The sequence below is a fragment of the Gymnogyps californianus genome, chromosome 3 (genome assembly GCF_018139145.2).
Source record: "Gymnogyps californianus isolate 813 chromosome 3, ASM1813914v2, whole genome shotgun sequence".
NCBI lineage: Eukaryota > Metazoa > Chordata > Aves > Accipitriformes > Cathartidae > Gymnogyps > Gymnogyps californianus.
This window is the reverse complement of record NC_059473.1, coordinates 86,717,039-86,743,739: the sequence shown is the minus strand read 5'-3', so window position 1 is coordinate 86,743,739 and position 26,701 is coordinate 86,717,039. Positions and strand designations below refer to the sequence as shown.

The window sequence follows — 26,701 nt, the reverse complement described above, 5'->3', positions numbered from 1 at the left end:
GTTTCTATTCACAAAACTTGAGGCAGACTTGTGGAATTCCTGATCATGGCATACTGTGGATATAAAAATTTTACATGGTCCTAACAGGAGACTGGACAATAATTTTTAAGGAAAATTTAATGGGGGTTGTTAAATAGACAAAACACTGCAGGCTCAGTAAACCCTAGGATGAAAACAGAACACTGGGACAATATTAGGATGAAGTACTGTAGTTATCTGCCCTGCTTCTACTCCTCTTGAGCCACATACATAGGGTCACCATGGGCTGGACATGCTCATTCTGAGCCAGTACAGCTGCTACTTTGAGTTTTTTCCCCCACATTGTTACTGGGACAGACAGACAGACACCCCCCACCCCCCCCAGAAGCATGTTCCATGATTAAGTCAATTCTGCATTGGAATGTGTCTCCCTACAGAGACAGAAGCTTACAGTATCTAAGAAAAAGTAGTAGGGAAGGACAGTTCTTACTTCAACTCCAATCTACGCCACTGAATAATCAGTTGTGTGACCAAATCAAGATGTTTTCGCAAGGACAAAGCTCGACTAGCATTTTCCTCCCAGTCCTGAGGGGAGAAAAAAAAAAAAAAAAAAAAAAAAAAAAAAAAAGGAATCCCCTTTATACAAAGCCAGAAATTAGTCTTTGCATAGCAAGACTCATGCAGTACTCTGGATTATGTTCCTACGCCTTAAACTTACAGCATGGAGCAAATTCACTTCCCCAAATCCTGGCAAGCAGCCACCTTTCAGTTGTTTTTATCATGGTACCAATACAAATAAGGAAACATAAAAGAGAAAACAAGAAGTTTCCCTTAGCTCTTTTCTTACCTGTGCCTTTGCAAGAAGAATTTCCAAGCCATTCAGGAACTTTGAGAGAGGACTAGATAGTGGAAAACTCCGGATTCTGTCCATCACAACTAACAGCTGCAGAATAAAAAACAGGCATTCAACCTATAGTAACTGATCTTCAACAGAAGCAGTCATGAAGTCAAGCGAATTTGTATTAGCATAACCCTCCTCTGCAAGGGATAAGAATAATTTTTTTTCATTTGAACTGCTTCCTCATTTTAGCGTAAGCTCACTAGTAGTTCAGTGAAGGCTAGTGCACTCAGAGAAAGGAGCACAAATGACCTAATGCAGAGTTCCCATCGATTCTGAGTTTCTGCATTACTCTAAGAAATACAATCTGAGGGCCACACAGGCCCCGTAAGAGGGACCAGAGACATCCATTTTAAAGCACTATGAAAAAAATCATTTTGGAAAAAAAAGCAGGAGCCCGAACAGCAAAAGACCTCAAGAATCTTTGAGGCATGGCAGGTTGAAGATTGCTTAAAGCTGTAAGATCAGAGTAGGCAGTGAATACCATTTAACATTTCATAACTAAAATAGAACAGCTAATAATATCTAATACCTCTTCAGAAGAAACAGGTATGACTTCAAAACATCTGCATAAGTAATACAAACACCTAGGCAAGCGTATGTGTACACATGTTTATGCATATCTATACACATATTTACATACAAATGCAATTCTAAAATGCTCCAGTTTTCCCCAAACATTTGTTGAGGTGTTTTTACCTGCACAAGTACTGGATGCTCTGGCCATTCCTGCAGCAGCCTGTTTACTTCTTTAGCAAAACTATCAAGTACAGGTTGGCACTGTCGGACTTGCTGAATATTAGGATGCTGGTAGAAGTCATACGGGCCATCTTGCTGCAGCACAAGATCTGAAGTTAATTCTTCAAAAAAGGTATTGTGAAGAAGAGTGCTAACTAGAAGTTGGCTTCCCAAAAGACTATCATTTATTTCAGCACCTAGGAAGCAAAAAAAGGAAGACCCCACACATGCTATTAATTCTTTTTTCAGCTGAAAGTTCTTTTTTTTTTTTTCTGTTATGTTACGTTATGTATTACAAGGATATAAGAATATGACATATATAAGCAATGAGATGAGAGTATGGAAGAAGAGAGACACACTTAAAAGTTTACATTCTATATTTTATCAAATTTTTGTATAAAAATAAAATCAGTATCCTGAAGGTGAGCTGCGATCCTGTCTGAAGACCACAGTTCCTCTGTGCATAAATTCACATCAAGGAGGTATTTACTACAAAATTAGTAGCGAGACTCTGAAAAAATAATCCAACACACATTGAAAAAAAAAAAAATCACATATATTACACCTCATGTATGAACACAAAAATAAGTTACTGCAGAAAGAGCAGTCCTGTTGCATTATCTGCTTAACTGCACATATAAGCATTTATTAGATTAGAAATGAAATATAGTTCTGCTTTGAGAAGTGATGAAAATATTATCTTGAGGTCTTGCACATTGTTATAATGATTTTTCACACCAAGCATGCCAAAATTCAGGGTAAAAATAATCGCTTTTTTAAAAATTACAGAAGCTCCATTAAAACTTAATTGCCAATTTTATGTCTGGGTAATTTCTGCAAGTGCATCATCTTCCACAGGATTATGCAGATGCAAGCGAGCAAAGTTCACGGGACAAATTTGTCCTGAACACAGGACAAATTATTTGGGAAAAAAACCCTGGTTTTGTGCCTCTTCCCCATAATAGGTCTGTTTCATGACCTGCAATACGATTAATTTGAAACAAATCATTACGAAGCTAAACCTGCACATCTGAAATATTGCTAGCAATCTTACCAATTAAAGGATAGAATTGTGACACCAGACATGCACCAGTCTGATAGCAGGAAATAAATGTACTGAAATAATGTTTGGCTTGATGAGAAGGCAGACTTTGTTGATACCACAGGGATCGAGCAAAGTTCAAGCACAACTGTTGATGAACCATCATTACTGTTTGCATAGAGCTCTTGGACAAAAGGGCTCTATCAACTTCCAGCTCGTCTTCCAATGGATCTTCAGTTTCCATTTTTTCTTCTAGGCTTGGCTGAGCTGTGATATCTTCAAAGTCCTGCAAATTACATGATAATCGAAGGTCAATTATAATTTCTTCCTTTAATGCCTCCCCTCCCCACCTCCCTTTTTGGCATTGCAACAATATGCTAATGATTTGGAGCTGTCACTATATAGATACACTGCCTACCTCACCAGCTCAGATGTCAGTCTGAAACAGAACACAGGTGAATAGATTAATTAAGGGCATAACCACCGCAGGCAAGAGCACAGTACGGCGAGCCCTAAGCTGCTGCCAACTAAATCTCTTTCAGAAAAAGCAGCAGCAGTCGTGTCTGCTGATAAACCACCTCAACACTGTTTGGTTGCTTGAAGATCTGAACTATTATATCCCAACAACACAATGACACACATAATTGTGTCGTGCATTTCTGTACTGCGCAACATTGCTCGGTGAAGACACACTTCAAAAATCATTCAGTAATGCAGGCTAGTTAAATTTGAAAAAATCTCACAGCTTTATTTAATCAAGGAGATTAGCCTTCTTCAGAGGTAATTAAACCTCAGCAGACCTTACTTGCTAAATGAATCAAACTCCTGAATTTTACAACAAATAACTAATGATATTGTCATTCAGTAACTTGAAATTATTCAACTGAACCACAGTACAGTTCAAGTCCAAAAGTTAATTCCAAAAACTTTCTACAAGCAGAAGGGATAATAAACTAAAAGCACAGTACTTAATACCTTTCTATGAAAAATCTACCGCACATTTTTCTTTTGGCTGAAGGAAAAACTGCTTCATTCCTCATCGCATTTTACTTATAGCATGCCTTTCCAGGAGCTACTTCAGACATAATTTTTATGTTTCATTACAGTTGCTACCTTTTCATGAAGGGGAAATCTCCTCCTAAATTCTTCTTCTTCCTCCTCTTCCTCACTCCGTCCTTTCCCATGCCTTTTACTTCTATATCTGTACAGACTGTGTTCCATTGCTTCCCGCTCTTGAGCACGGCGTTCCTGTTCATCCCATTCATTTATAATTGCCTAAGGAAACACAAAGCAGCATGCTTTTACACAAGTTAATGTTTAAAATCACCTCATATTTCATCAAAGGGGCAGCATCTATCTTGTCTGGCTCTTTGCTCCTCTACAGTTTACAACGGTATAAATCAAAGCCATCTAACTTGAAGGAAGATTTGTAAATTGCCCTCTCAACAAACCAGTGAGGAAAAAGCACAGAAAACAGTATGCAACAGAGTGCTTGGCCAAGTTCTAGTCTCCTTTCTCAACCATTTTATAAAGAAACTCTCTACAAAGTTTTTGGGGGGTTTTTTGTGTGGTTTTGGGTTTTGTTAGTTTTTTTAATAAATAAAATCTTTGGTAACCATCACAGGCCACAATTTTATGCCTTGATAAATCCAAACAAGTTAATCCAATATTTTAGATTATGTTAAAATTATCTTTTATCAATTCAATGCGGGGGGGGGGGTGGGGGGGTGGAAAGAGACACGTTTAAGAACATTATACTGACAATTATCAAGGTAGAATCATAGAATGGCTTGGGTTGGAAGCGATCTCCAAAGATCATCTAGTTCAAACCCCCTGCCATGTGCAGGGACATCTTCCACTAGATCAGGTTACTCAAAGCCCCGTCCAACCTGATCTTCAACACTTCCAGGGATGGGACATCTACAACTTCTCTGGGCAACCTGTTCCAGTGTCTCACCACCCTCACTGTAAAAAATCTCTTCTTTATGTCCAATCTAAATCTACCCTCTTTCAGTTTAAAACCATTGTGCCTTGTCCTATCACTACAAGCCTTGGTAAAAAGTCTCTTTCTGTCCTTCTTATAAGTCCCCTTTATATACTGAAAAGCCACAATAAGGTCTCCCCGGAGCCTTCTCTTCTCCAGGCTGAACAACCCCAACTCTGTCAGCCTTTCTTCACAGGAGGAGCGTTCCAGCCCTCTGATAATTTTTGTGGCCCTCCTCTAGACCCACTTTAACAGATCCATGTCTTTCCTGTACTGGGGACAAGGTAGTTTAGTGCAAGAATCCTGGCCATTGGCATTCAGCTCCTACCTGACACAGATGTCTGAAAAGTTGCAGAGATTTCTTGTCCATCTCTCCTCTGGATAGTACATGGCATCGAAGATGCAACAAAGCATTCACTAAGAGCTGTTCCACAGTTGGGCAAGGCTGCCCTACTCCCTCAGATTCTACTTCAGAGTGCTTCAGATAAAACTTTTTAAGTCCATGAAGGACCTCAACTGAATTCACTGAGCACAAAATTTCTGCACGAGCAAAGTAAGTGGGGAAGGCATGGCCAATAGAAGGAAATGTCAACAAAGAAGTGAGGAGGTTGGTCAGATCAGCTGGACGCACAAAACTTTTGAGCACCGTATAAACTTCAGAAGCCACTAATCGCATGCCGTGTTGCAACTGTAAGATGGCAGCTTGCAGTGGAATGATGGCATCAGGGAACACAGCATACTCCTCTGCCAGGTGTTTTCTAAACTGATGGTGTGATTGTTGCCAAGATGCTTCTTCATTTAACAGGTTTTGTATTGCCTGGAGTGATTTAGGTCTTTCCCCACGGAGGAACTGCAGAAGGCGGCCTAAAAGATCTTGGACTGAAGAAATCCGTGCTATGCTGCTGATGTACTGGTGAGCCTCCTGGTATAAGCACTCATAGGGTGGAGCTGGAGGCCTGAAGGCCTTTTTTCTGGAAAGACTGCTTATTTGCTCCTTCAACCTTTGCATTCTTTCATGCAACAGTCTGTTAAGAAATAACATTGACTAGTTTAGACATAGAAACATGTTTTTATATATATATCTAACATAAGTTATATAAAAAGATTCATCAGAAATATGCTGCTAGTTTGTGTGAAACAGCAAATAAGGAAAAAAACAAGAAACGACACCTGTATAGCGTGCATATGTACTTCTCTTCCCGTCCCCCACTTCAAACTTCAATTACTTTTTTGCTTGCTACCTGACAGCTTTGTGAGCATTAACAAAAATGTAGTATTACTGGAAGCAATTGGTAAAACTCAGCCATTCAGAACTTGCTTTCAATGACTATCATTCCCTTTAAGCAATAGCATAGAACTATCAGATCCTCTACATGTATAATAATGAAATTGAAAACTTCCATTAATAGTGGAAAATCAGGAATAATATCCAGTTTTTATCTCCATATACAAGGAACACCTGGAAACCTGCACAAAGGAGAAATCTCTGTTCACTTAAGATTTCCTCCTTAAGTTCCTCAGATATAAGAAAAAAAAAACCACCACCACAACAATGGCTACAAATTCTGAATGTCAACAGTGTACTCTATGTGGTAAGATATTTAATTCATCCACAGCACCCTAGGCAAAGCCTGTTGCTAAAATACACATCTGGAGATTTCTACCCAGTACAAATCAGTCCAAAAACTCCTGAAAATAGCACTGTCATCTGTTGAGGCCTTGAAGCGTTACAGTGATAGATACACAGTCCATCTCATTTCAGTTTGTTGATAACATTGTCACATTTTAATGAAACTACCATAATTTACATGTATGGCTTTATTTTCACTTCTGGGCATAGCTTCAATTTTATCAAGATATGAAGGCCACTGCTTTAATTGTTGTATTTACAGCAGTACAAAGTGTGTACAGACAATTCCTTAGTCACTGCAAGTAAACAGAACAGCTTCTGTGTTTTTCTTTACCACCTCAACATGCAAATTGGTACTTTCAAGTCAGCAACCCTTATTTCTACAGAAGAACACAAAAATTGTAAAGCTGTGGAGAAAAGCTTTGGAGCCCGACCATCCAAAGATGACATTTCCAATCTAGAAGAGAAAAGTTAAGTGCCTGAGATGTTACCTGAGATGGGGATGAATATAGTTGCTGACTGCTTCATCTTCAATACTTTTTCCTGTATGCAGCTGGGATGATAAATCATTTGTTTTCCATTCACACTCCAGCTGGTATAACTAAAAAGGAAAGAATAAACCATGCTCTGAGGTTCTGGTTTTGGTGACCAAGGAGGTACATCATCTTCTTGGACATTAAAAGAAGTTCTAACTGTATAGTTTAAAAATAACGACCAAAGATTTGCCTAAGAACACCTAAGCCAAACTCCTTTGCATTGATTTCATACATTACAGAGGTAAAAGCAAACTCAGCTCCACACTCACCTCTTCTTTTGCATACTTGAGCTTGTATTCTCTTTTAACAGCTGGATCAAACCTGGTCTGTGGAAGCCACACCTGGATCTGCACCAAACCAATATTCACCCACAGGCTTCCTCGCCAAGCTGTCTCTGGTAATTCCTTAAGCCCTTCCCCAAAGAACTGCTGCAAGCAAGTGAGCAGGAGAAACAGGAGTTCTTTAGGAAGTAACTCCTGATCAGTGATGCTTCTAAGTATCTTGAGAAGGTACTCATATGCAACAGGATCCTTGAGGTAGAGCTTCTCACAGCACTCCAAGAATTCTTCTTGAAGATCCACTGGAATCAGATCTACCAGGGCAGAGAGTTGTCTGCCTAGCATTATCCCTTGTAGTCTAGCATCTGTGTATCTGGAGGCAAAGGAACGAAAAAAGTTTACACATGGTAAGCAAACTTCCGTAACATGCCTGATTTAAATAACATATATGTGGAAGAGAGGGGTCTTAATACCTAAAATCTGCTATTGAAGAGACAGCCAGGTTGGTCCACAGTGCTGTGCTGACTTCGTGAAGCTGCCGAGCCCTCTCCATCCATTCTCCCAGTGTCACATGGGATGATGACAGAACAGGAAGCCCACTCACATCCCACTGGCTTGTCTTGCTGCTGCTAGTTAGAATTTCAAAGAAGCACTTTGAGAAAACGGCTCGGGTCAAAATACCTGGGCCCTAAATTAAGAGATTAAGAGTTAGATTGTTCAGATGCAACTTGCACTAACTATGCTAGAACTTACAGTACTGCTTTAGAAAGCTGTTGAATTATTTAATAAAAGAGTATTCAGCCTAATTGTTTGATTAGGTCAGAAGAGACAAACCTTCATAGAACAGTTCAGATGGGATTTAGAAAAGTTCTTTTCCTCTGTCACAGGTAGCGGCCTCCAAGTCAACCAGTAGTCTGGGTCCGTGGTGAAAGTACTGCTCCAAAAGGATGCTAATGCAGCATTAACTAGTTGAGATGACAGAATAGACATTTCTTCAGGGGATATCTGAAGAGAGAGAAAAACCTAGAGCTGAGAATAATTTACAGGGAGCAAAAAAGAATCAAGCACACCCCCCACACCCCCCCAAAAAAACCCCAAACCCCAAGGGAAAACAACACAAAAACAGAGTATTACACTTTTTCAGTAAGGATAGTACAAGATATTCCTCAAGATCCTTTTCAAATTCACATAGCGTTTGCTTGCATCTCTTCTCAACAAAAAGAGTACACTTCCTGAGGTCTGCACTGCCTCCTTTTGTCTGTGGAATATGCAGTGTGTTTACAGACCAAGTTTTTGGAATACATCCTCTAGTCTACGACTGTGCAACTTTCTGTTACAATACATGAGGTTGCATAAGCATGAAACAGATAAAGCTATCCAATATTCTGCTCCAGAGCATTTAAAGTGAACTTGCTGGTTTACTGAGCTTTTATCATAGCTAAATATTAACCAATCAGAATTTCTGACATTAATTTTTTTTCATATTCATTTCTGCAGAAAATGCATCAAATAACTGTCTCAGTCTATTTGACTTGCAACACAGACCTAAAAAAAAATTTAGAGGCACAGGAACAGAGGCAAGTATTTTTCAGCACAAAATTACTTTGAATACATAGATACAACCAGGCTGGCACTCGCCATTCAATCACCTTCCTGTTTTCCATTAGGTCACAAATGAATGAATGGAACAATAGTACCAAACTAGATCATATAGAACTATGTTATTTAAGACTTCGTTGTGTTTTATTTACATTTTAATGTTGTGTTTTAATTACATTTTTTGCAGGCTCACAGTTAATAACCTTTCTTATTAAAAGAAGGAACAATTACTGTCAGGCACAGGTAGAAAAACTGCATCTCAAAAATCTTACAGAGATATACCCATTTTGAAGAGTCTGTTGAAAACTTCTGCAAGAGTAATTAAACTAAAACTTGTTCTTACTTCATTAAGGTGTAGTAAGTGCCACAGTCCAGATAGCTGGTGAGAAGCAGCTGGTGTCAACTTCAGGGAAAAAGCTATAAGCTGAACTAGATCTGAACATATGCTTAATTCTTGACTGCAGTTCTCCCTGTAGCAGGTAAAAGAAATACAACCTAAGTAATGCTTAAGCAGGGCACATGAAATAAATCATTCTGATAGTAAAACAAATTGAGAATGGCAGGCGAAGTCACAATAATGAAGACTCCCTGAAAGGTTAAAATGACAGCATTTTAAACACTGGAGGAGAACAAGCACTCAAATAATACTCAGAACACTTGCATTCTTCAAAGTTGGCAAAATCTAAATACAATAAAAGGAGGAAGAAGTGGAATCTTCTGTTAACTATAAGCTACGTGTTTAGTAAAACATACAAAACATTTGGAGACAAACTGTCTTCCAGGTTTATAGTTCTTGTAGAAACCAGAACGTTGCTGAACTTAAGAGTGATTCAGTGATTCTAGGAGTCTCACTGCACAAAAAAATTACTTTCACTGAAATCCATAGATGAAGAGCTCTTTTTTAAGGAATGGTAAAACAGTCAAAAAATAAATACACTTGGCCCCTTAAAACAACACCAACACTTCTTAAATTAATAATGTTAATTTAAACTATGAGTACGTGTGTAGTTTACACAAAAGGAAGCATGCATGCTAGTGTACTTTCTCCATCACCAGGTGTAATTCAGTCTTTCTGCAGTAGCCCCCAGCAACATGGCGATAAACATCTTCATGTTAATTCCTAACATGAAGGACTCTTCTATTTCATTAAAAGGCAAATATTATGTATTTCCAAAAGGAAAATACTATGTACCATTTACTACATAAAAGGTTTTAGTTTTGCTCCACCTATAATCCTTTCTACCATTAATAAAGCAATTTCTGCAGTCTAATGTGTTTACTCCAAGGGGCTTGAATATCAGCATTCCTATATTTGCATCAATAAAGTAAGTTAGAAAAGAAGAAAACTACTTCCTCAATATAACACTAAACTACTCCTTTGCTGATACTTTTTATAGCTGCCCAAGTGCAATTCTGCATGCAGACAAGGACTGCATAGGCATTTATATACATAAATATTATATATGTGTGCACCACATACATACATACGCACATACACACAGCTATATATATAATATGTATGTACACACACACACAGAGATTTACATACAGATGTAAAGCACCGAAGTTACAGCTTTTAGCTAGGGATTCTGAATCTCATGAAATGAATATAGGATTTCTTTCTCCAACCTTCTTACCTTCTTGCACAAGCCTTGGCCACGTAGTCTGCTGTCAGTTTGTACTGCCAGAGCATGCCCATGTATTCCATTGCAGGCCACAGCTGAACCCGACTGCAGAGCTGGTTTAACAACGTAGGGTCTAACTGGTTGGAGATGGTATCTTCAGTAAACTTTTCTTCTGAATAACTACACACAACTCCTTCTGCTCTCAGTTGTGAATGTACAGCTTTCAAAAAAATCCTTAGTTGACCTGTTTGACAGAGTGTAAGAGGCACATAAATGCATGTACTGTATTTCTTGCCAGTGAACATTTCACTTTCTTTCCATTTGTACATAAAAAGAATGGAGATGGCAGAAATCATCCCGTTAGGCTCTTCAAAAGTGTTACCTACCCAGACTAACATCTTCTAAATGATTGGCTCTAATTATCAGGCCATCAGCTTGCAGCAAGGCTTTCTTCACCTTCCATCCAGTGGCAGCAATTTTCAGACAGTACATTTTTTCCTGCCATCTACTTTCTCCAAAGGCCAATCTTAGCTCCAAGACGTTAAGTGGTTTGCTGAGAACTTTTAACTGAGAAAAACATTCCATGCCCAGTTTATCCTGAAAACACGAAAAGGACATTTGAACAAGCGGCAGTTTGTTTCAACAGCGCTAACAAACAAGATCTGTGACTGCAGTCAAAACTAAAATTTCAAATTCACATGCACACAACTGAAGTACAAGTATATATAAACCAACCTGTAACAACAACTTAAAAATAATTCTTTTGTAGCCCTACTCAATATGTCAGGAAGACAGAAATTGAAACAGCTGGCCACAATTCCTCCTTGTCAAGTTTTTTTTTTCCTTCATGAAGAAACTACATAGATTATACAGACAAACAATACTTCAACATAGCAACTTACCTAAACTAAGGGCAATAAATACACAATAAAAACGCCAGAAGCTACTGTCACTTAAAAGAAACTACAGTTTACACCTGCAATTTAAATACATTTGGATGCCTAGAAAAATCTCCCAAAATTCTTAGTAAGCACTGAATGTTCTTCAGAGTCCCACAAAGTAACTGCGTGCGGTTTTGAACAGCTGAGTATCTGAGAGATAAGGTCATAAAAACCTAGGTCTAATTACTAATCACCAACATGAGCAACCTACAGGACTACTTGTGCCCTGCTTTTTAAAAAGAATTTACATTCTCTAAAAAAATTTTACTGTAAGATTTTTTTATTGAATGACAAAAATGGCTGAAATAACTTAAGAAAAAAACCCCAAACCTGTCAAAGTTAAGAGGCCTTGTCTTGGTAAGTCATAATGCAGGCCCATCCTATGCTGTATAAAAGGAAGTACACAGTCTATTCTATATACACGTATGTTCACTAAATAAGCAAGTGGCATACTGATATTCCCAAGTCTCCAGAACAGAGCAAGGAGTAATATTTTTATGCTTGGGCATCACTCTATATTAAATGACTGCTATCTATACAAAGCATAATTAATAGTAGAAATGCTATCTGGATAACTGATATATTTCACAAAAAGAGGTACATTAAAAAGACAGTTTCATCGTATGTTAATCAATCTAACAAGTCCAAAAGGAATGTATTTTTGCTGGCCTGGAAAGCAAGTGCTGTAAATCTTTATGATTATTTTAAAGCATATTTGGACATCGCTGGAAATACAAATCTTTTGCAGAGTACTGATACCTTAAAAGGAAGAGGTCTTCCTAGAGACTTCTGTAATATCTTCATACTGGCAGAAATACCAGCAGGATTGGCCAAGCAGCTCTGAATCTGCTGTGAAACAGATTGAATTTCCTTGGAAACCCTTGTAGATTTAAAAAAAAAAAAAGGGGGGGGGGGAGAGAAAAAAGCCCACACAGTTAACTCAGAAGTTTGAGAAACAAGGCAAAAGGATGCACAAGAAAGGACAGTCCCTTCTCTTATCCTTCCACTAAAGGGGTAAAAATTCTAGATGATCATTTGGGCAAACAGAAGCCCAATGCAAAGAAACCTGAAATTTAAAAATGAACAGCTATTTAATACATTGTACTTGCATCACTAACGGAACACAACTTGGACACTAATGGCAAACAATGCTAATTACCTACAATACTAAAGAAAAGAGTAATTTATAAAGCCATTTAACAGAAACACTAATCAAAACCACTCACTTGTGCTGGTCTGACCCAATAAGCATCTGAGGAATTCTGTCAATTAGATGCTTCATAACCCAGTGCCAATGCAGAGACAGAAGTGACAATCCTGGCGAATCCACTGTCAGAGTGTCAGAGACTGCCCAGAACCGGTCACGCCACAGCAAGCAGTATAAAATCTAACAACAAGCCAAAAAGGTTACAGTTTTCCCATTGCTGCATGTTACAGAATACTTTGTACTTTAAGCAAGACAAAAAGCAAAAACACCATCACTTGCATTAACTTCAGACTCACACAATGCTTTGTGTTTAGCTGTACACAACCAGTACTCAACTATATATTCTCTAAAAATACCACACGGGTCTAGCAGCAGGTAGAACTACACAAGTCAAAACCAAGCAATCCCTGCACCAAGTCTACAATGTCATTGTCAGATCTCAGTAAAACGATCTTCATGGTCTGAAAAGGGAGAGGGAGAAGAAGTCAACAACCCCTGTGACCTGCATATCAGCTGTCCAGGTTCAGATATCTTTATCTGAGATAGATGTGGATACTCCCTTTACCATCAGTGGAGAGAAACAGGCACTTCTACAGCACAATTCATACCATCCTAAGCAGGCAGAGAAGGCTTGATGATCAACTTCAGCAATGGATATCTATGTCCCAGGTGTGTACATTTATGTAAGATAATTCCCACCCCAAGTATCTGTGGGCTGAAAACCCACATTACACACAGAAAAAATGAGAAGACAGAGCACAAATACAGCCACTGAAACAATCATGATCATTTGCCTGGTGTCAGGCACATTCTGAATACCAGCAGAAGCACTGCAGTTTATTTCATGGTCCCTGAAAGCAAAAATAGTGTTCTGCACACAGTCTCATTTCACTTAACTTCCATAAATATACTACAAAAAGTCTACTCACATCGTGCATGTCATCATCACTTAAGGCCACCTGAGTAGACTTCACCCAGTGAAACACAAACGCATCCCAAAGTTCAAAGAAAGGAGCAAGGTTGACCACGATTGCATGAGGAAGACAGTTATAACTTCCTGGATCTGAGGTTGGGGGAAGAGGGAAAGAAAGGGAGAGACTGAATATTCCAGCCACATCACATGACACGTAAGGTCAATTTCTGATCACTAGATCCTCTCTATAGTTGGGGAAAAAAAAACTTGAAAAGATCTAAGAACTGAAGTAATAAAAGTAGTCCTTCACTATTTGCACAATTCTCTATTACCTCTATACATTTAATATTGAAAAAAAAATCCATATGAGGGAAGCATTGATCAATTGCTTCTACGCAACACACTAACTTCATCACTAAATTTTTCCCCTTTGTTTTAGGAGTAAAACATCCTACTTACATAAAACAATAGAAAGAGGATTAGAACAAAAGCACATCTGAAGAACTTGGCTATTCTTATTAGCCAAACACAAAACGCTATTCCAATTTCTCTCCACCATCGTCCTGAAGTTTAGATAATTAAGAGAGAAATGACATTCACTCATTACCTAGTAGAGGCTGGACATAAATGCTGTAGCATAAGGTATATCTAATTTAAGAATAATGTGTTACATATCATGTTAGTCCTCATCTGACTGCTTTACATTCACACAATCTTTCTTCGCACATTCAGGACACACCATGTTTAAAGTACACATTTCATAACAGTGCAAATTAACCATATTTCAATTTGACTGTAGAACCAAAAGGAACAGTGAAAATCAACCCACCTTTGCGGAAATCTAGAGACATTCTTAAGACGCTATTTCTTGGCTTCTTGCTGGTAATCAAATTCTTCTCAGTGTAGCTTCTTTTTTCTCGGTCAAGAAATAATACTGCCCTGAATTAAAAATAAAGTTGTTAGAAATTCAGTATCATTTTAAAGCCTCTGCCTTATGAGAATGGTGAACTACAAAGTGACATTTGATATTTCACTGTATTATGAAACAAGAATCAAGTGCAGCATAACTAATTGCTTGAATAAGGTTTCTGCAGAAGTAAGCTTCACAAAGAGCAGATTCCTGACTTCAGCCATCACCAGGAAGGAAAAAGTAGTAAGCTTCTGAACAGATGCAACACCACCACCCGTAGGATGTGAGCAGCTCCTTACTTATACTGTAACTGCAAAATCTGTGTACTTTTGGCTCTTATTAGGAAAAGCAGTCCAAATCCAAAAGCAGGGCAACTATCTAAGTTTTATGTCAGAGATTTCACACTGCTGCTTCTGCCTCTTTTATGCTTTATCCCACAGTTCTGGTTTGCCCTTGAACTACTCCAGCCTATATGGAATGCTGGCAGCCCTGCTCCCTGTATTAAGTGATTGGTTTTAGTCTGCATCTACAGAAAACAGAAGCAAAGAATTTAAATACCTATATGAAACCCCTGCCTGGTATTTTAGATCACATCTATCAAAACCTAAAAACATACTTGGCAGATACCACAAGTGTTTATACGGCACTGATTACAGTCATTGGGCAGTCTTCACAAGTTTTTTTTGTAACCCACCGATTTGCTACAGACTTCAAAAGGATTAGAAGCTGATCTGTGTGTTCCATTTCTGTATCAAAGTTCATCGAATTTCTAATGATATCCAAAAACTGCATATTCCATCTTGGGTCCAGAGGCATCACATGTTCATCTGGGAAGGCAGACAAGACAGGACAGGACAGCAGTGGAAACATTATTCAGTGAAAGACTTTCCTCGATCCCCCTACCTATGCAAGAACATTAGGGAAAGAAAGAAGGAAGCCTAAGAGGAAGGCAGAGTCTTCAGCTCCCTCACTCCAGATATCCAAATTAAAAAAGCATTAAGTTGACTGCAGGTTCTGTAAAACAGAACAGTGAAAGTAAGTTAACCAGTGGTCAGAGTACTCAAAAAGACAGCCAGGAAACTCAAGTCCCACTCCCTTTTCCCTCACAGTCCAGGCAAGATACCTAGGACCATCCATAAATGGTCCAGTGTCACTGTATGTAGCTTTCATGTACCTAACAAGCTTGGAAAGGAAACTGTAGGCCTGAGCTCCCTGTAAAACACTGAGGGAAAATTATAGGCCTCAACATCGGTTTCAGATGGGCCAACACAATAAATGCTGGGAAAAAACAGGACGCTTAAACTATCCAGTCAGAAAGGTAGTAGATATATGCATCACTCAAGAACATCGCTTAACTCCGAGCTGTAGGAATACACCTGGGTCACAGATACACAGTCAGGATTCACAGTCATAGCACTCATATCTAATTCGCATAGGATGAATGCATTTAATTGCCATATTTGCAGTTCTAGACAGCAAGAATGGCTTTGTTGTTATTTGTTTTGCAACAAAAGCAACATATAGTTAGAATTTAGCCTTTGTTTTGTTACATACATTTCCTAAGAAGGGTTGCAGTGTGTTCAGAGAACACGTAAAGGAAGCACCAATGTCTTACATCAGTTTTTTTCAGAAGTACCTGTCATAGTTGGTTGTAGCAACTTGATCATGTTACTGACTCCAGATGAGAGGGGACTGGCATAGAAACTACCAAGGGCTACAGCACCTGCTTCCAGCTGAATCCGCACTGGATCTGTAGGTGAAGGGGAGAACACACAGGTGTAAAAGACAGAGCATTTAGTATAAATAAATAAAAATAACTTCAACTGAGCCAGCACAAGCAGCCTGAATCTCATCTGTGCATGCACTCTGGACACACTGGTTGCTCTTATTTTGTATTAGCTCCAAGAGTTCTTAAAAGCAGTCATAACATCATGGCCAAAGAGATAAATCCAGTAAAGAGTCCTAGTTAAACTGGTGATACTTCATGTATGCTATTAAAAATATGGTTTGTGAAAATCCATGAGTTTATACCTTCAAATCTTCCTCTCAGTACATCTGTTTGATTTTTTTCCCAATTAAAGAAAAAAAAAAAAACCAAAAAACCAAACTACGTAAGAGCATATCTGTCATTAAAGTAACTTTCTAGATATTTTCTAGTTTATAGACACACCTGCCTGGAAAGACAGCAAGATCAAGGGGGAACAATCCCATTCATGTAGGGACAATACAGTCTGAGATTTCACACCATACAAGGAAGCTAAGTGTGTGAATTACTTGGACTAACGCCTGTCTAAATTCTCCACAAGTTTAATGCGATTAATGTAATTAAGCAATGAATACCTCATCTCAGCTGCTATCCTGAATGTTCAAGCAACACAGTTTCAGAAAATCTCAGTTCTGCAGTTTCCTGGCTTTCTAACCATTTGTATTTTAACACCAAATAAACACAGGGCATTTTACTGCTTTTACTATCACTATAAAAAAAAAAAAAATAGTGAAGAGAAAGGCATATTTGCTTACATAGACCAAGAGGTATCCAAAAATAACTGTAATTCAGATGCAGTACAAGTTACACGCATGCTTGAATAATAAAAGGCAATGTTTAGCCCAAGGTCTCCTGTTGTCCCTAATACGCACAACCCGTTTCTGTCTCTCCCTGGAGCCTCAATGCCCTTGATTTAGTGTGGATAGTTGAGAACTTTCATATCAGATCATTTGAATGGTCTGGATGTTTTCATAGAAGACTTACAATTTGTGAAAAATATAATAAATGAGCCCTTAGGCAAAAGAGAAAGTTAAATAATTACATACCAAGCACCTGTGGCAGATTTTTGGCTAAGGAGTTAAGCCATTTAACTCTCAATGTCCAATCTTGATTGGTTGCCTTTTCTATGAACAATTTCACTGAAGCCTGGAGAACTTCCATTTTATCCATCCAGTTTGCATCTATCTCAACAGCACTGAATTTGAGACTCTCAGGATTAGTGGACTGCATAATTTTTTGAAGATCTTGCAAAGTCAGTGGTAGTGTCCTGAAACACAAAGAAGTGAAGTCCTGCAATCAAGGGCTCGAACTGCCAGTTCCAGGAAAGAATATATTTTGCAAGTCAAGCTACTCAGCACACAACCATCTTCAGGCAAGAAGGCAGCAATGCAATAATCTCTCCTCTTTTCTTTATTTAGCTTTAAAGCCAGTTTCCAACTTGAAATCAGGTGGAGGTTTCTACTATTACGAACTCACTATTGCCAAAAATTCATGCAGCACCAGAAGTGAATATGCACAGCATTTCACTGAGAAATTATAATTGATTTGTGCACCAGAATGATATGCGAAGGTAAGTTAAAAAAGACAAAGATAGGAGAGAAGTGTTGTTGATTAAAAAATACCCAGCATGTTGCTAAGGTTTTACAATTTCAACATTATATATTAGTACTAACTTCTACAGCTTGTTCTTTCACTGGAAGCAAATCACAGTACCTGTCCACAGTAGGTCACTAAGCAAAGCAGGCAGGAAGGGAGATTTTGCACCAGTGTTGTGAAAATAACAGTTATATTGCACAAGAAATCATTAAAAGAGTTCTTGCATATGGCCCCTACACATGAGACTTCTTTCAGACAGCTCTGTTTGAAGGAGGAAATTTGTTTTTTCACCGGAAGCTACTGGACCTAAAATAACTGATGAATAATTGTTTACATGAAAGTAGGAAGTACAGAGGATCATTAGTATATTTAAAACTAATTAAATACTAATTTTTTTTTAAAAGCTCAGAAGGAAACTGAAGGGAGAGATTTTTGGGGCTCTTACTACCTTGTAAACCCAGTGTTTGTGTTCGCATTTTCTGCTAAATGCCTACTCCTAACTCAACTCAAAATGGGTCAAATGTACTTACTGAAGATTGAATAGAGTCAAGTATTTTGGACTGAAGAATAAACCAGTAAATAATTAAAATTGTATTTGTAGTGGTTCCATGGAAAAGTAACAGGAGCCTCAGTTACAGAGTGTGACGACCACAGTCTCCACCCACACAATTTGCCCAAGACAAAGTTTTTCAGGGAACAGTGACATGCCACCAGTAGTTCACACATATCTTGTTTCTTACTCATTTATTAGACAAAAAATGTTTCTTGCCTACCTGCAGTTTTTAAGGTTTAGTCTATTCAGACAATACATTAGGACCTGTGCATCACTCCGGACTGTCGAAAGAAGCGAGTCTTCAGCTGCAAACAGACCTGTAGGTAGGGAGTCTGGCCACAATCCCATTGCTAGCAAGGAGTCACCCCAAGTTTCATGGGAAGCCAGAGATGAAGCATGCTTCGTAACCAATTCTAACACAAGCTACAGCAAACAACCAAAAAGCAGTTTAGAATCATATTCAAACACATATTCAAGTACAATAGCTCAGGGAACTCTTTAATTACATGTATTTATTACGAAATCATTATAAACCAAACGTTCTACAAACACTATATAACCTACACGATAAAAGTACCAGAACATTCCAACCATAAGTGAAATAACACACTGTACAGTTTAAAATAGGAAGTGAATATTGCTATCTCCAGATGACAGTGTGCACAGTGTTTCAGGCTATAGATTAATCACTATTAATATCCCAAAGTCTCAGTTGAAGCTGTTAAAATACAAGTAAGCCTCAGAGTCCAGCTGGGATATTCTCTGGCTCCCTTATGCTACAAAAGAGTGGGCCACTATCTACAAAATGTCTTACTAACCATGTTTATCCCCCGGGGAATATCTCAATAAGCACATCCCAGATTGACAGTCTTTATGCAACTCTCACTCATCTGACCTCTGTCTCCAGTAGCATGCCACCAGGCTGACAAAACACTGCATTAAAGGACAGGTGACACCTGAAATTCACCGTACTTAACCATTCCATACCAAAAAACCCAACTTCTGGAGCTTCAACTGATCTGTTCAAGTAAGTTACATGCAGAATTGTACTGCTTACTCTGGAGCCAAAAAGATCTAAAAGATCTAATCTAAAAGATACATGTCCCAATGTCACTTAACCCCTCCTCTTCATCACCCGAGAGATGCCTGAGAGGGCGTTTAAAATTGTTTGGTTCATCCCTCCAAGAGCACCATCTTCATCAAACCCTTGCTCAGGCACTTAGGAAACAGAGGATCTCAAACACTAGCCTCATGAAATGGTATTTTTCACGTATCTAGATGATGTAAGAAAAGTTTTCAAATACAGGACTTTTACCTTTTGGTTAATCTGCAGTTGTTGTGAGCGGCCATAAACTTCCCAACAGGCTCTGCAAAAAGACTTTGCTAATCCAAGACCTCTTTGTATCTGCTGCACAATTAACACGGCAGCCTGAAGCAAAGGTGACAAAGATGACACAGAACCTGAAAGATACACAGTATTTAGGGTGATATGAATGTTTCGTAACTGTCAGCCCTTTAACCCTCTGAGGACAAACACCACTTTAGACCCTTAGGAAGTTCCAAAACAAGGATTGAAAAGTACATCCAAAACAAATGAATCCTACTGGGTCCTGAAAATTGAATGAGTTCTTCCCAAGGTTAATAAGAAAATCTGACAAGACTGTAAATAACAGGTGACCAGCTCAAAATAAGACATCAAGCAGCTGAGATGAATGAAACTCAGTGTCATCTTGCTCCAAAGAACAACTTGAATAGGCCTTGTGCAAACCCTCTGTTTCGTTGATTTTCACTTAGAATATATTGCCTTCTCTATAGCAATAGACAACTGACACTTGCCAGTGTCTGATGTCTCCTTACAAAGCACTCCAGTTACCATCTTTTTATGATTTGGGCCTACTTCCTGAGAATGCAAAAACCACCCCAAAAGAATCCGATTATACTTTTATGCCTATACTTATATAGGGACATAACACAATAAAATAACCAGGCTTTAACGTTAAAGAATTAATCCAAATATATGTAATGAGCCCAAGTTGTTAAGAAATACCGAACAGACTTTTTTTACCTGCTATTGCTGCCTTGGTTTCTGAATGCACAGCCATAAGTGCATCACAGATGCTATCTCCCACTAAACCCAAACCATGCAGGAGTAACTTCAAATCCAGATTGTCCAATACATTTTCATCATTCTCCCCAGGAATGTAAATTTCAATCCCACGATTCCGCATGGCTCTGGATATTTCCCCGTGAACAGGATCCATGGAAAGGAAAAGCCTGTTGGATATTAGAATAGTTCAGTTGGAAGGGACCTACAACAATCACCTAGTCCAACTGCCTTACATTCTTAAGATGTAACTTAGAGCTTTAAACTATCACTCCGGAACCACCAAATCTGCTCTTCCATAAAGTAAATTCATCTTCATAAAAATGGGGACACCTATATCTAGAAAGCCAGAGACATCTACTGAATTTAAATGAGAAATCTGTATGAATAATTATACTTTGAAATTAGCCACAGATATATTGCATGATTTTTAACTCAGTTATATCTGAGCTATGTCTATTTTACCATTTGCCTACTTACAAGAACAAGTTAAACTATGCCTCCGAGCTATAAAGAAGACTTCTAAAAGTCTTAGCAACAGCTTCAGATAAATCTGTGCTATTTAAAAACCAAAGTATCCAACACCCAAGTAGTTAATACTATCAGTAGACATCTCTTAAAAGCAAGGAGGGAAAAAAACTTCTGAGACACAATGCAGTGAAAACAGGTTTCTGAAAAGTCAAAGATCTTGTTTCCAATTCAGAGGAACCAGAGCATTATCAGTCCCAATATTCTTTTCATTAATTTATAAAAGGTAGGAATTATACAGAATACTCTGTATGTTCTCCTCCCATCTCCCCCAGAGACTACTTCAGTAGTCTGATAGAATACAGACTGACTGGCTTCAGGTTTTTGTTTTTGGGTTTTTTTTTGTTTTTGCTTTTGGTTTTGTTTTTTTTTTAAAGTTCTGTCACTACAGGAAACTCAAATTTATGGATGAGATGGAAAAAGCTGGGAAAAAAATTATTATGCCCATATACCAGCTTTCATTACCAACATATCTGAATACTTCACCATCTTCAACACATGTATCCTTAACTCCATTACAGTAGACAGGGAGTGCTGAAATCCTAAATTAGAAATGGAGAATGAAGCAGAGGTATACTGCTATGAATTTTCCAGTGTAATAGTCTGTGCTGCAACAGGGATATAAAGCCAAGCCTCTTAAGCTCTTTATCATATGCTCATCACAGTGCAGTTTTCTTCCTTGCCAGACAGACAGAGTCACTACAGTACATGGCAAACTGAACAGCATTCAAAATACCACAAGACTGGCTCACTGCTTACATTATTTTTCTAAACCTGCCATTTGGGGGGGGGGGGGGGGGGGGGGGGGGGGAGAGGCAAAAAAAAGCAGAAATGCAAAGCACCTGAAGTTTGGATGAGGAGCTATTGTAGGAATTGTGCCATCTATCACTCCTCTCTCACTCATGGTAAGAACGCCTCCTGGTTCAAGTAAAGCATTCAAGCGGTCCAGCACGGAAGGGCTATATTCAGAAGAAATTTATATGGTTATAAAAAGGTAACAATTTGATCCCTTTCTGATCTGAAATCAAAATGGTACCAGTCTTAAGCAAAAAGCCAAACAGCTAATTACATAAGGTAACAGGAAAACTATCAACTGCTAAGCTGAAAAGAAGGAAGACACTCTTCCACAAAATGTAAATTATTGTTCCCATGTATTGTTATCAAATGCAAAATGTTCAGTTGTGAACCATACAGTAAAAGGCAAAGTCAATTAGGGAGGTCAAGGGATTTACTCAGTGAAACAAGGCCACTAAAATCTCTTACTTGCAGAAGTTAACATTGTCCATCAACAGCCAGTCTCCAGACTGCAAGGCCTGAACCAACATCCCATCCACCCACTCGAAAGTGCCATGGCTGTTATGGTCAGCAGCCTGGGCCTGCTGCAGCTTGAAATGCCGGAACTCTTCTACCAGCTGAGCAAACTCTGAAAGGAAGCATATCTTACATCAAGACTTACATTACTGAGGTAGCTTCCTGTTCCATTCAAGAAAAATAGCAGTTATTTTGTTAATAAACATATATGCTTCCTCCTTTTTAGGGGAACATAACAGCAGAGGCTCTAACTCTTCACGTAGCCTCCCATGGGCAAAATCCATGAGGACAGAGGGGATTTGCAAGCACAGAGAAATATAAACTAGACTGACACTTTTCTCCATCCCTTCTCCCCCATTAGATGAAGTTTGATGGATATTAATGCCATATTTTACACAACGATTTACAAAAAAAAAAAGAAAAAGAAAAAACAGCCCATACATTATTCTGCTGACATTTGTAAAGCTCAGCTGATCAATACTTCAGAGAACAAATGCAAGAATAGAATATCCAAATTCCCTTTCTTAGGAATACAAGATAAGAGCTGTATTGCATCATATGTTGATTAGTTCAGTACAGGAGAATTTCAGTGTGGACTACTGATTGCTACCAGGTGTAACTACACAAAAAATAAACCTGAAGAACCATCACTAATGTAACTTTTTAACAGAAGCTACGTTGTAGTATAAGTATGAAGTAGTACGAAGCAACATACAAAAACCTACAAAAACCCCCCAAGTTTCCTCAAGCTTTCACTGCAGTTTTACATATTTCTCTTATTTTCTTCAGAGGAACATATAGTCTTACTTCATATCGCCCACAATACATACCTGCCTTTGAATAAGAATTTATTTTGTTGTTTAGTCGCTGGGTAAGTACAAGTATTCCCTCCAGTTTGCTCACTAATTCAGCTGTAACACTTCTACCTCCTTCACCCAGAGATTTGGGTTTATAATTCAGGATGAAATTGCTCCAAGCACGCAGCACAAGTTCAGCATCATCTGCACAAATTTCTGTCAGGAGAAGACTGTCCCTTACTAGCGTGCTCACAGCATTCTCCACTTTTTCCAACAGGCGCTGCCATGGCCTATTGATATCAACCTGCAAACATGCCATTATGGAGTTAGTTCATCCAGAAGACTGTGGTGCCTAAGGCTCCATATGGTGCTTAAATGCTAAGATCACAGTGGACTGGCCACTGTTAGGTAGGAAGGAGAAATATTACCACATTACTAAAACAGTATTTACCTGTTCAAATCCACCCAGGAGTTCAGTTGTATCCATCGCGCTGTTCATTGCCATAATTTTTAGTCGATGGCCGGTCAGATGGGCCAGCAGCTCAACAAGACTGGTTTTGCCGACAGCTGCTGGGCCCACCAGGATTACCATCCAGCTCATGTGCACACATTTCATTATGGACTCGAGGGACTGCAGCGAATGATGCAGAAGTGAGAGATTTCTGCCAGGACGAGGAATATAGTTGCCACGAGAAAGAACTGAATAACCAATCTGGAAGGGATGAGAGACACATGGGTGAGTACTCAAAGAGACAAATGGGAGCTCAGCTGTGCAAGTCACTTCCTTCTCTCTCCACTCACAAAACCTCTTGTCAACAGCTTACCTGAACATTATACGGAGTGATGTGAAACTCTCTGGTTCCTGCATACACATCAGCCTCCTGGCCAAAAATGTCTCTAAATATAGATATAACCTAAAACAATTGAAAGAGCAAAAAAGAGACTTATCCATTGTTCTAAAGATTTACTCCTAAAGTAGCCTTCCCTCTCAGCTCCACAGCTACGTGATAGGCACTAACACAGTTTAATCACAAATGTCATTTCATTCAAAGTGCAGCAAGCAATTAAAGCGAGCGTGAGCTGCCCACAGCAACCCCTTCATGAACCATGCTTTCCTGTGACTTGAAATACTGTAAGTAATGTTTCTCTCTAACAAAATACTGGGAAAGAAGTCACTCCATAAATAAGCTCTTTGATAACACACAAAAATATAGTAATACTACAGGAAGAGGAAAGTAAACCCATGAGAAAAATATCCAGTCACATACAGTCAGTAAGTTCAGTCTTACAGTCTGACTGACTTTTAGTTTAATACCATTTAAATGTTGTGAAATTAAACAAAAGCAAAGGATTTCTAGGCAAGAGAGGGATAAGTAGGTGGCAAAGGTGGAATAACAACTGCAGTGAGTGTGTTTTATTAGAGGAACCTTAAGCAGTGAGTTTAACAGAATGAGGGGAGCAATTTGACAGGCAGATGAAAGAAGTGACAGATAAATAAAAGTCAAGAAAAGAAATCCAAGCCAGAACAATTTAAAAATGCTGGCAGGGAAGGGCAGAATTACAGGACATTATTCTTACTTACTGTACTGACACAAATGCTTTTTAACCATAACTTTAAGAATCTCTCCATATCTCAGTGCTATTTCTCTTCTCTGCTCCCTATCTTCTCTTTCCTCACAAATACGCAGGCAACCCACACCACTTCTATGAGAACATTATTATTTAATACAGAATCACACAAGAATATGTTGTGTTTTGCTCTGTTTAAGTCCTTTGTTATTCTACTTGCCTTCATTTACACCAGCTTTCTGCTTTTATACTAGTAGGTAATTAAATTGAAATTTTAAATGACAAGGGGAGCAGGTACATATGTTAAACCTCAAAACCCCAAACAAACCTATTTTTCTTTCATAAGAGGTAATGTCTATGAATGAATTGCAGGGCATCTTCAAATTTACACTTGGATTTCTAGAAATGCTTCCTGACAATCTGAAGACCAAGGAAGGAGAACATACAGCTCACCTTTTCTTTGTCTTCCCTGGTTCTCATTCTTTCTCCGTATACCAAAAATACATGCTGGCCTGGATCATAACATCCTGGTGACTGGTCAACAAGCATAAGCTGGCACCAGCGGAAAAGATCACGTAAGTTGAACTCCCAGGGTCCTCCTTTCTGTCCCCACTTTTTTTCAGCCATTACTTCTTTGTCAATCTGGAAAAAGTAGCAATTAAAAAAAAAAATAAAAATCTTTTATTCCACCCATGTGCTGGTCTTCATATATTTTTTTAAAAAAATTAACTGAACTTCTGCCTTTGGCACTGCTTACAAGACAGAGGACAACAGGAAGAGCAAGCAGTATTCATTTTTCTGAAGATGTCAGGAACTAAAGCTTGATTTAGTTTGTCTCTCCTCTACTAATTCTCTAACAGTTCAATTTTCCTTTTTAGTCTTGCACTCTGAGTATTCAGTAAGGTGGTGCCACAAAAGATTTTATGTAAGGCCACAGAATACTACTTTCTCTTAATGTTACTACACTTTTTTTGTTTCATGACATGAAGATTAAATGCAATTTCAGAAGCATGACCATAAATAAAACTCTTACTGTGAATTTTATATCCTGCACTTTGTGCAAAATGGCAGCATCTAAGCCACAAAATAGCTCGTAAGTTGATGCCTTGCAATTAATGCTTGTTGAAAACCTTTTATATTAGCAAAATTTTAGATCCGAGCATCTCTGAATCCTTTGCCATAGACAAATCCTATCAGGAAATGATTTTCAATTTTTGACCAATTTTCCTTTTATTGGTCTCTTAGTGTTCCAGAAGAATGCTACATATCCTTACAAGATCCTGCTTCTGTAAAGGTCAGATGTTGCTTTCACTAACAAGATCCGATAACAAAGAGCAGATTAAAAATTCAGACCAGAACCAGAAATACACATTTCAGTTCTTGTAAATATATAGCTCATTTCGTTTGTGCTTCAAGAATAATCCATATGTGTGGAAATCCATTATTTTCTCAACTCACTTCACCAAGCTACCAAACCATAATTGTTTCCACCTTTTGTAGAACAAAGCCTTTTTTATATATATACACACACATATTTTATCTTCTGTGAAAAATAACGCCTCTTCAGTTATCAACCAAGTATCTGATTGTAGTGGTAGAAGAATTCAGATGGGGTTTAGTGGTGTTCTTTACTTTCTTCTGCATATACTTCCATTCCTCTTTTTTACCCACGCACTTCTCTATAAAAATGCTTGGAAATATAACATTATTTTTTTTAATCTTACTGCATTCTGCCTACTTCTACACAAAAGAAATTAAAATATATATTTACCTTGTTATTGAAAGCAACCATTTTAGCAATAATACTTTTATCAATAGCAGGAAACAGCGTATTCCCGATAAACTCCATATCTTCTGCTGATAGTGGATCAACATACACCTGTAGAATCAAGAGCATGCCAAGTGTTGATATAGTCAGAAAACTACAAGACAGGATCATGACATAGTTTAAACCAAACAAATAAGCTTACCTGTGTAAATCTATTAAGAAAGGACTTGGGCAGACCCTTTCTTCCACCTCCTTGTCTGTATGGATTCTGGCATCCAAAAATCTTAGTCATCTTGTGCTGTACATGAAAATTCATTCCCAATTCTGGAACATAAATTTCTGCTCTGTGGTCAAAGCATGCGTTTAGCCCCTCTAATACAGACTGAGAAGCCAGATTCAACTGAGAAAAGAAATAAGGATACAATATTAA

The 26,701-nt window shown here is 38.4% G+C and overlaps 1 protein-coding gene across 1 annotated transcript in view; it reads right to left on the bottom strand.

The window, feature by feature from the left end:
- MDN1 (midasin AAA ATPase 1) overlaps positions 1-26,701 on the bottom strand; it is a 103,884-nt gene that overhangs the window by 33,035 nt on the left and 44,148 nt on the right. Inside the window, exons 38-68 of the mRNA XM_050893729.1 lie at positions 26,474-26,671; positions 26,275-26,382; positions 24,957-25,145; positions 23,759-23,848; positions 23,386-23,646; positions 22,968-23,238; positions 22,090-22,249; positions 21,669-21,785; positions 20,260-20,468; positions 19,510-19,655; positions 18,415-18,617; positions 17,092-17,312; positions 15,917-16,030; positions 14,975-15,107; positions 14,200-14,309; positions 13,387-13,520; positions 12,477-12,637; positions 12,010-12,130; positions 10,696-10,906; positions 10,322-10,553; positions 9,028-9,154; positions 7,920-8,090; positions 7,559-7,773; positions 7,077-7,458; positions 6,763-6,872; positions 4,970-5,666; positions 3,771-3,932; positions 2,670-2,943; positions 1,577-1,812; positions 827-922; positions 470-564 (exon numbers count right to left, since the gene is read on the bottom strand). Of these exons, the coding sequence (XP_050749686.1) occupies positions 470-564; positions 827-922; positions 1,577-1,812; positions 2,670-2,943; positions 3,771-3,932; positions 4,970-5,666; positions 6,763-6,872; positions 7,077-7,458; positions 7,559-7,773; positions 7,920-8,090; positions 9,028-9,154; positions 10,322-10,553; positions 10,696-10,906; positions 12,010-12,130; positions 12,477-12,637; positions 13,387-13,520; positions 14,200-14,309; positions 14,975-15,107; positions 15,917-16,030; positions 17,092-17,312; positions 18,415-18,617; positions 19,510-19,655; positions 20,260-20,468; positions 21,669-21,785; positions 22,090-22,249; positions 22,968-23,238; positions 23,386-23,646; positions 23,759-23,848; positions 24,957-25,145; positions 26,275-26,382; positions 26,474-26,671 (5,954 nt within the window). The remainder of the gene's footprint in view (positions 1-469; positions 565-826; positions 923-1,576; positions 1,813-2,669; positions 2,944-3,770; positions 3,933-4,969; positions 5,667-6,762; positions 6,873-7,076; positions 7,459-7,558; positions 7,774-7,919; positions 8,091-9,027; positions 9,155-10,321; positions 10,554-10,695; positions 10,907-12,009; positions 12,131-12,476; positions 12,638-13,386; positions 13,521-14,199; positions 14,310-14,974; positions 15,108-15,916; positions 16,031-17,091; positions 17,313-18,414; positions 18,618-19,509; positions 19,656-20,259; positions 20,469-21,668; positions 21,786-22,089; positions 22,250-22,967; positions 23,239-23,385; positions 23,647-23,758; positions 23,849-24,956; positions 25,146-26,274; positions 26,383-26,473; positions 26,672-26,701) is intronic.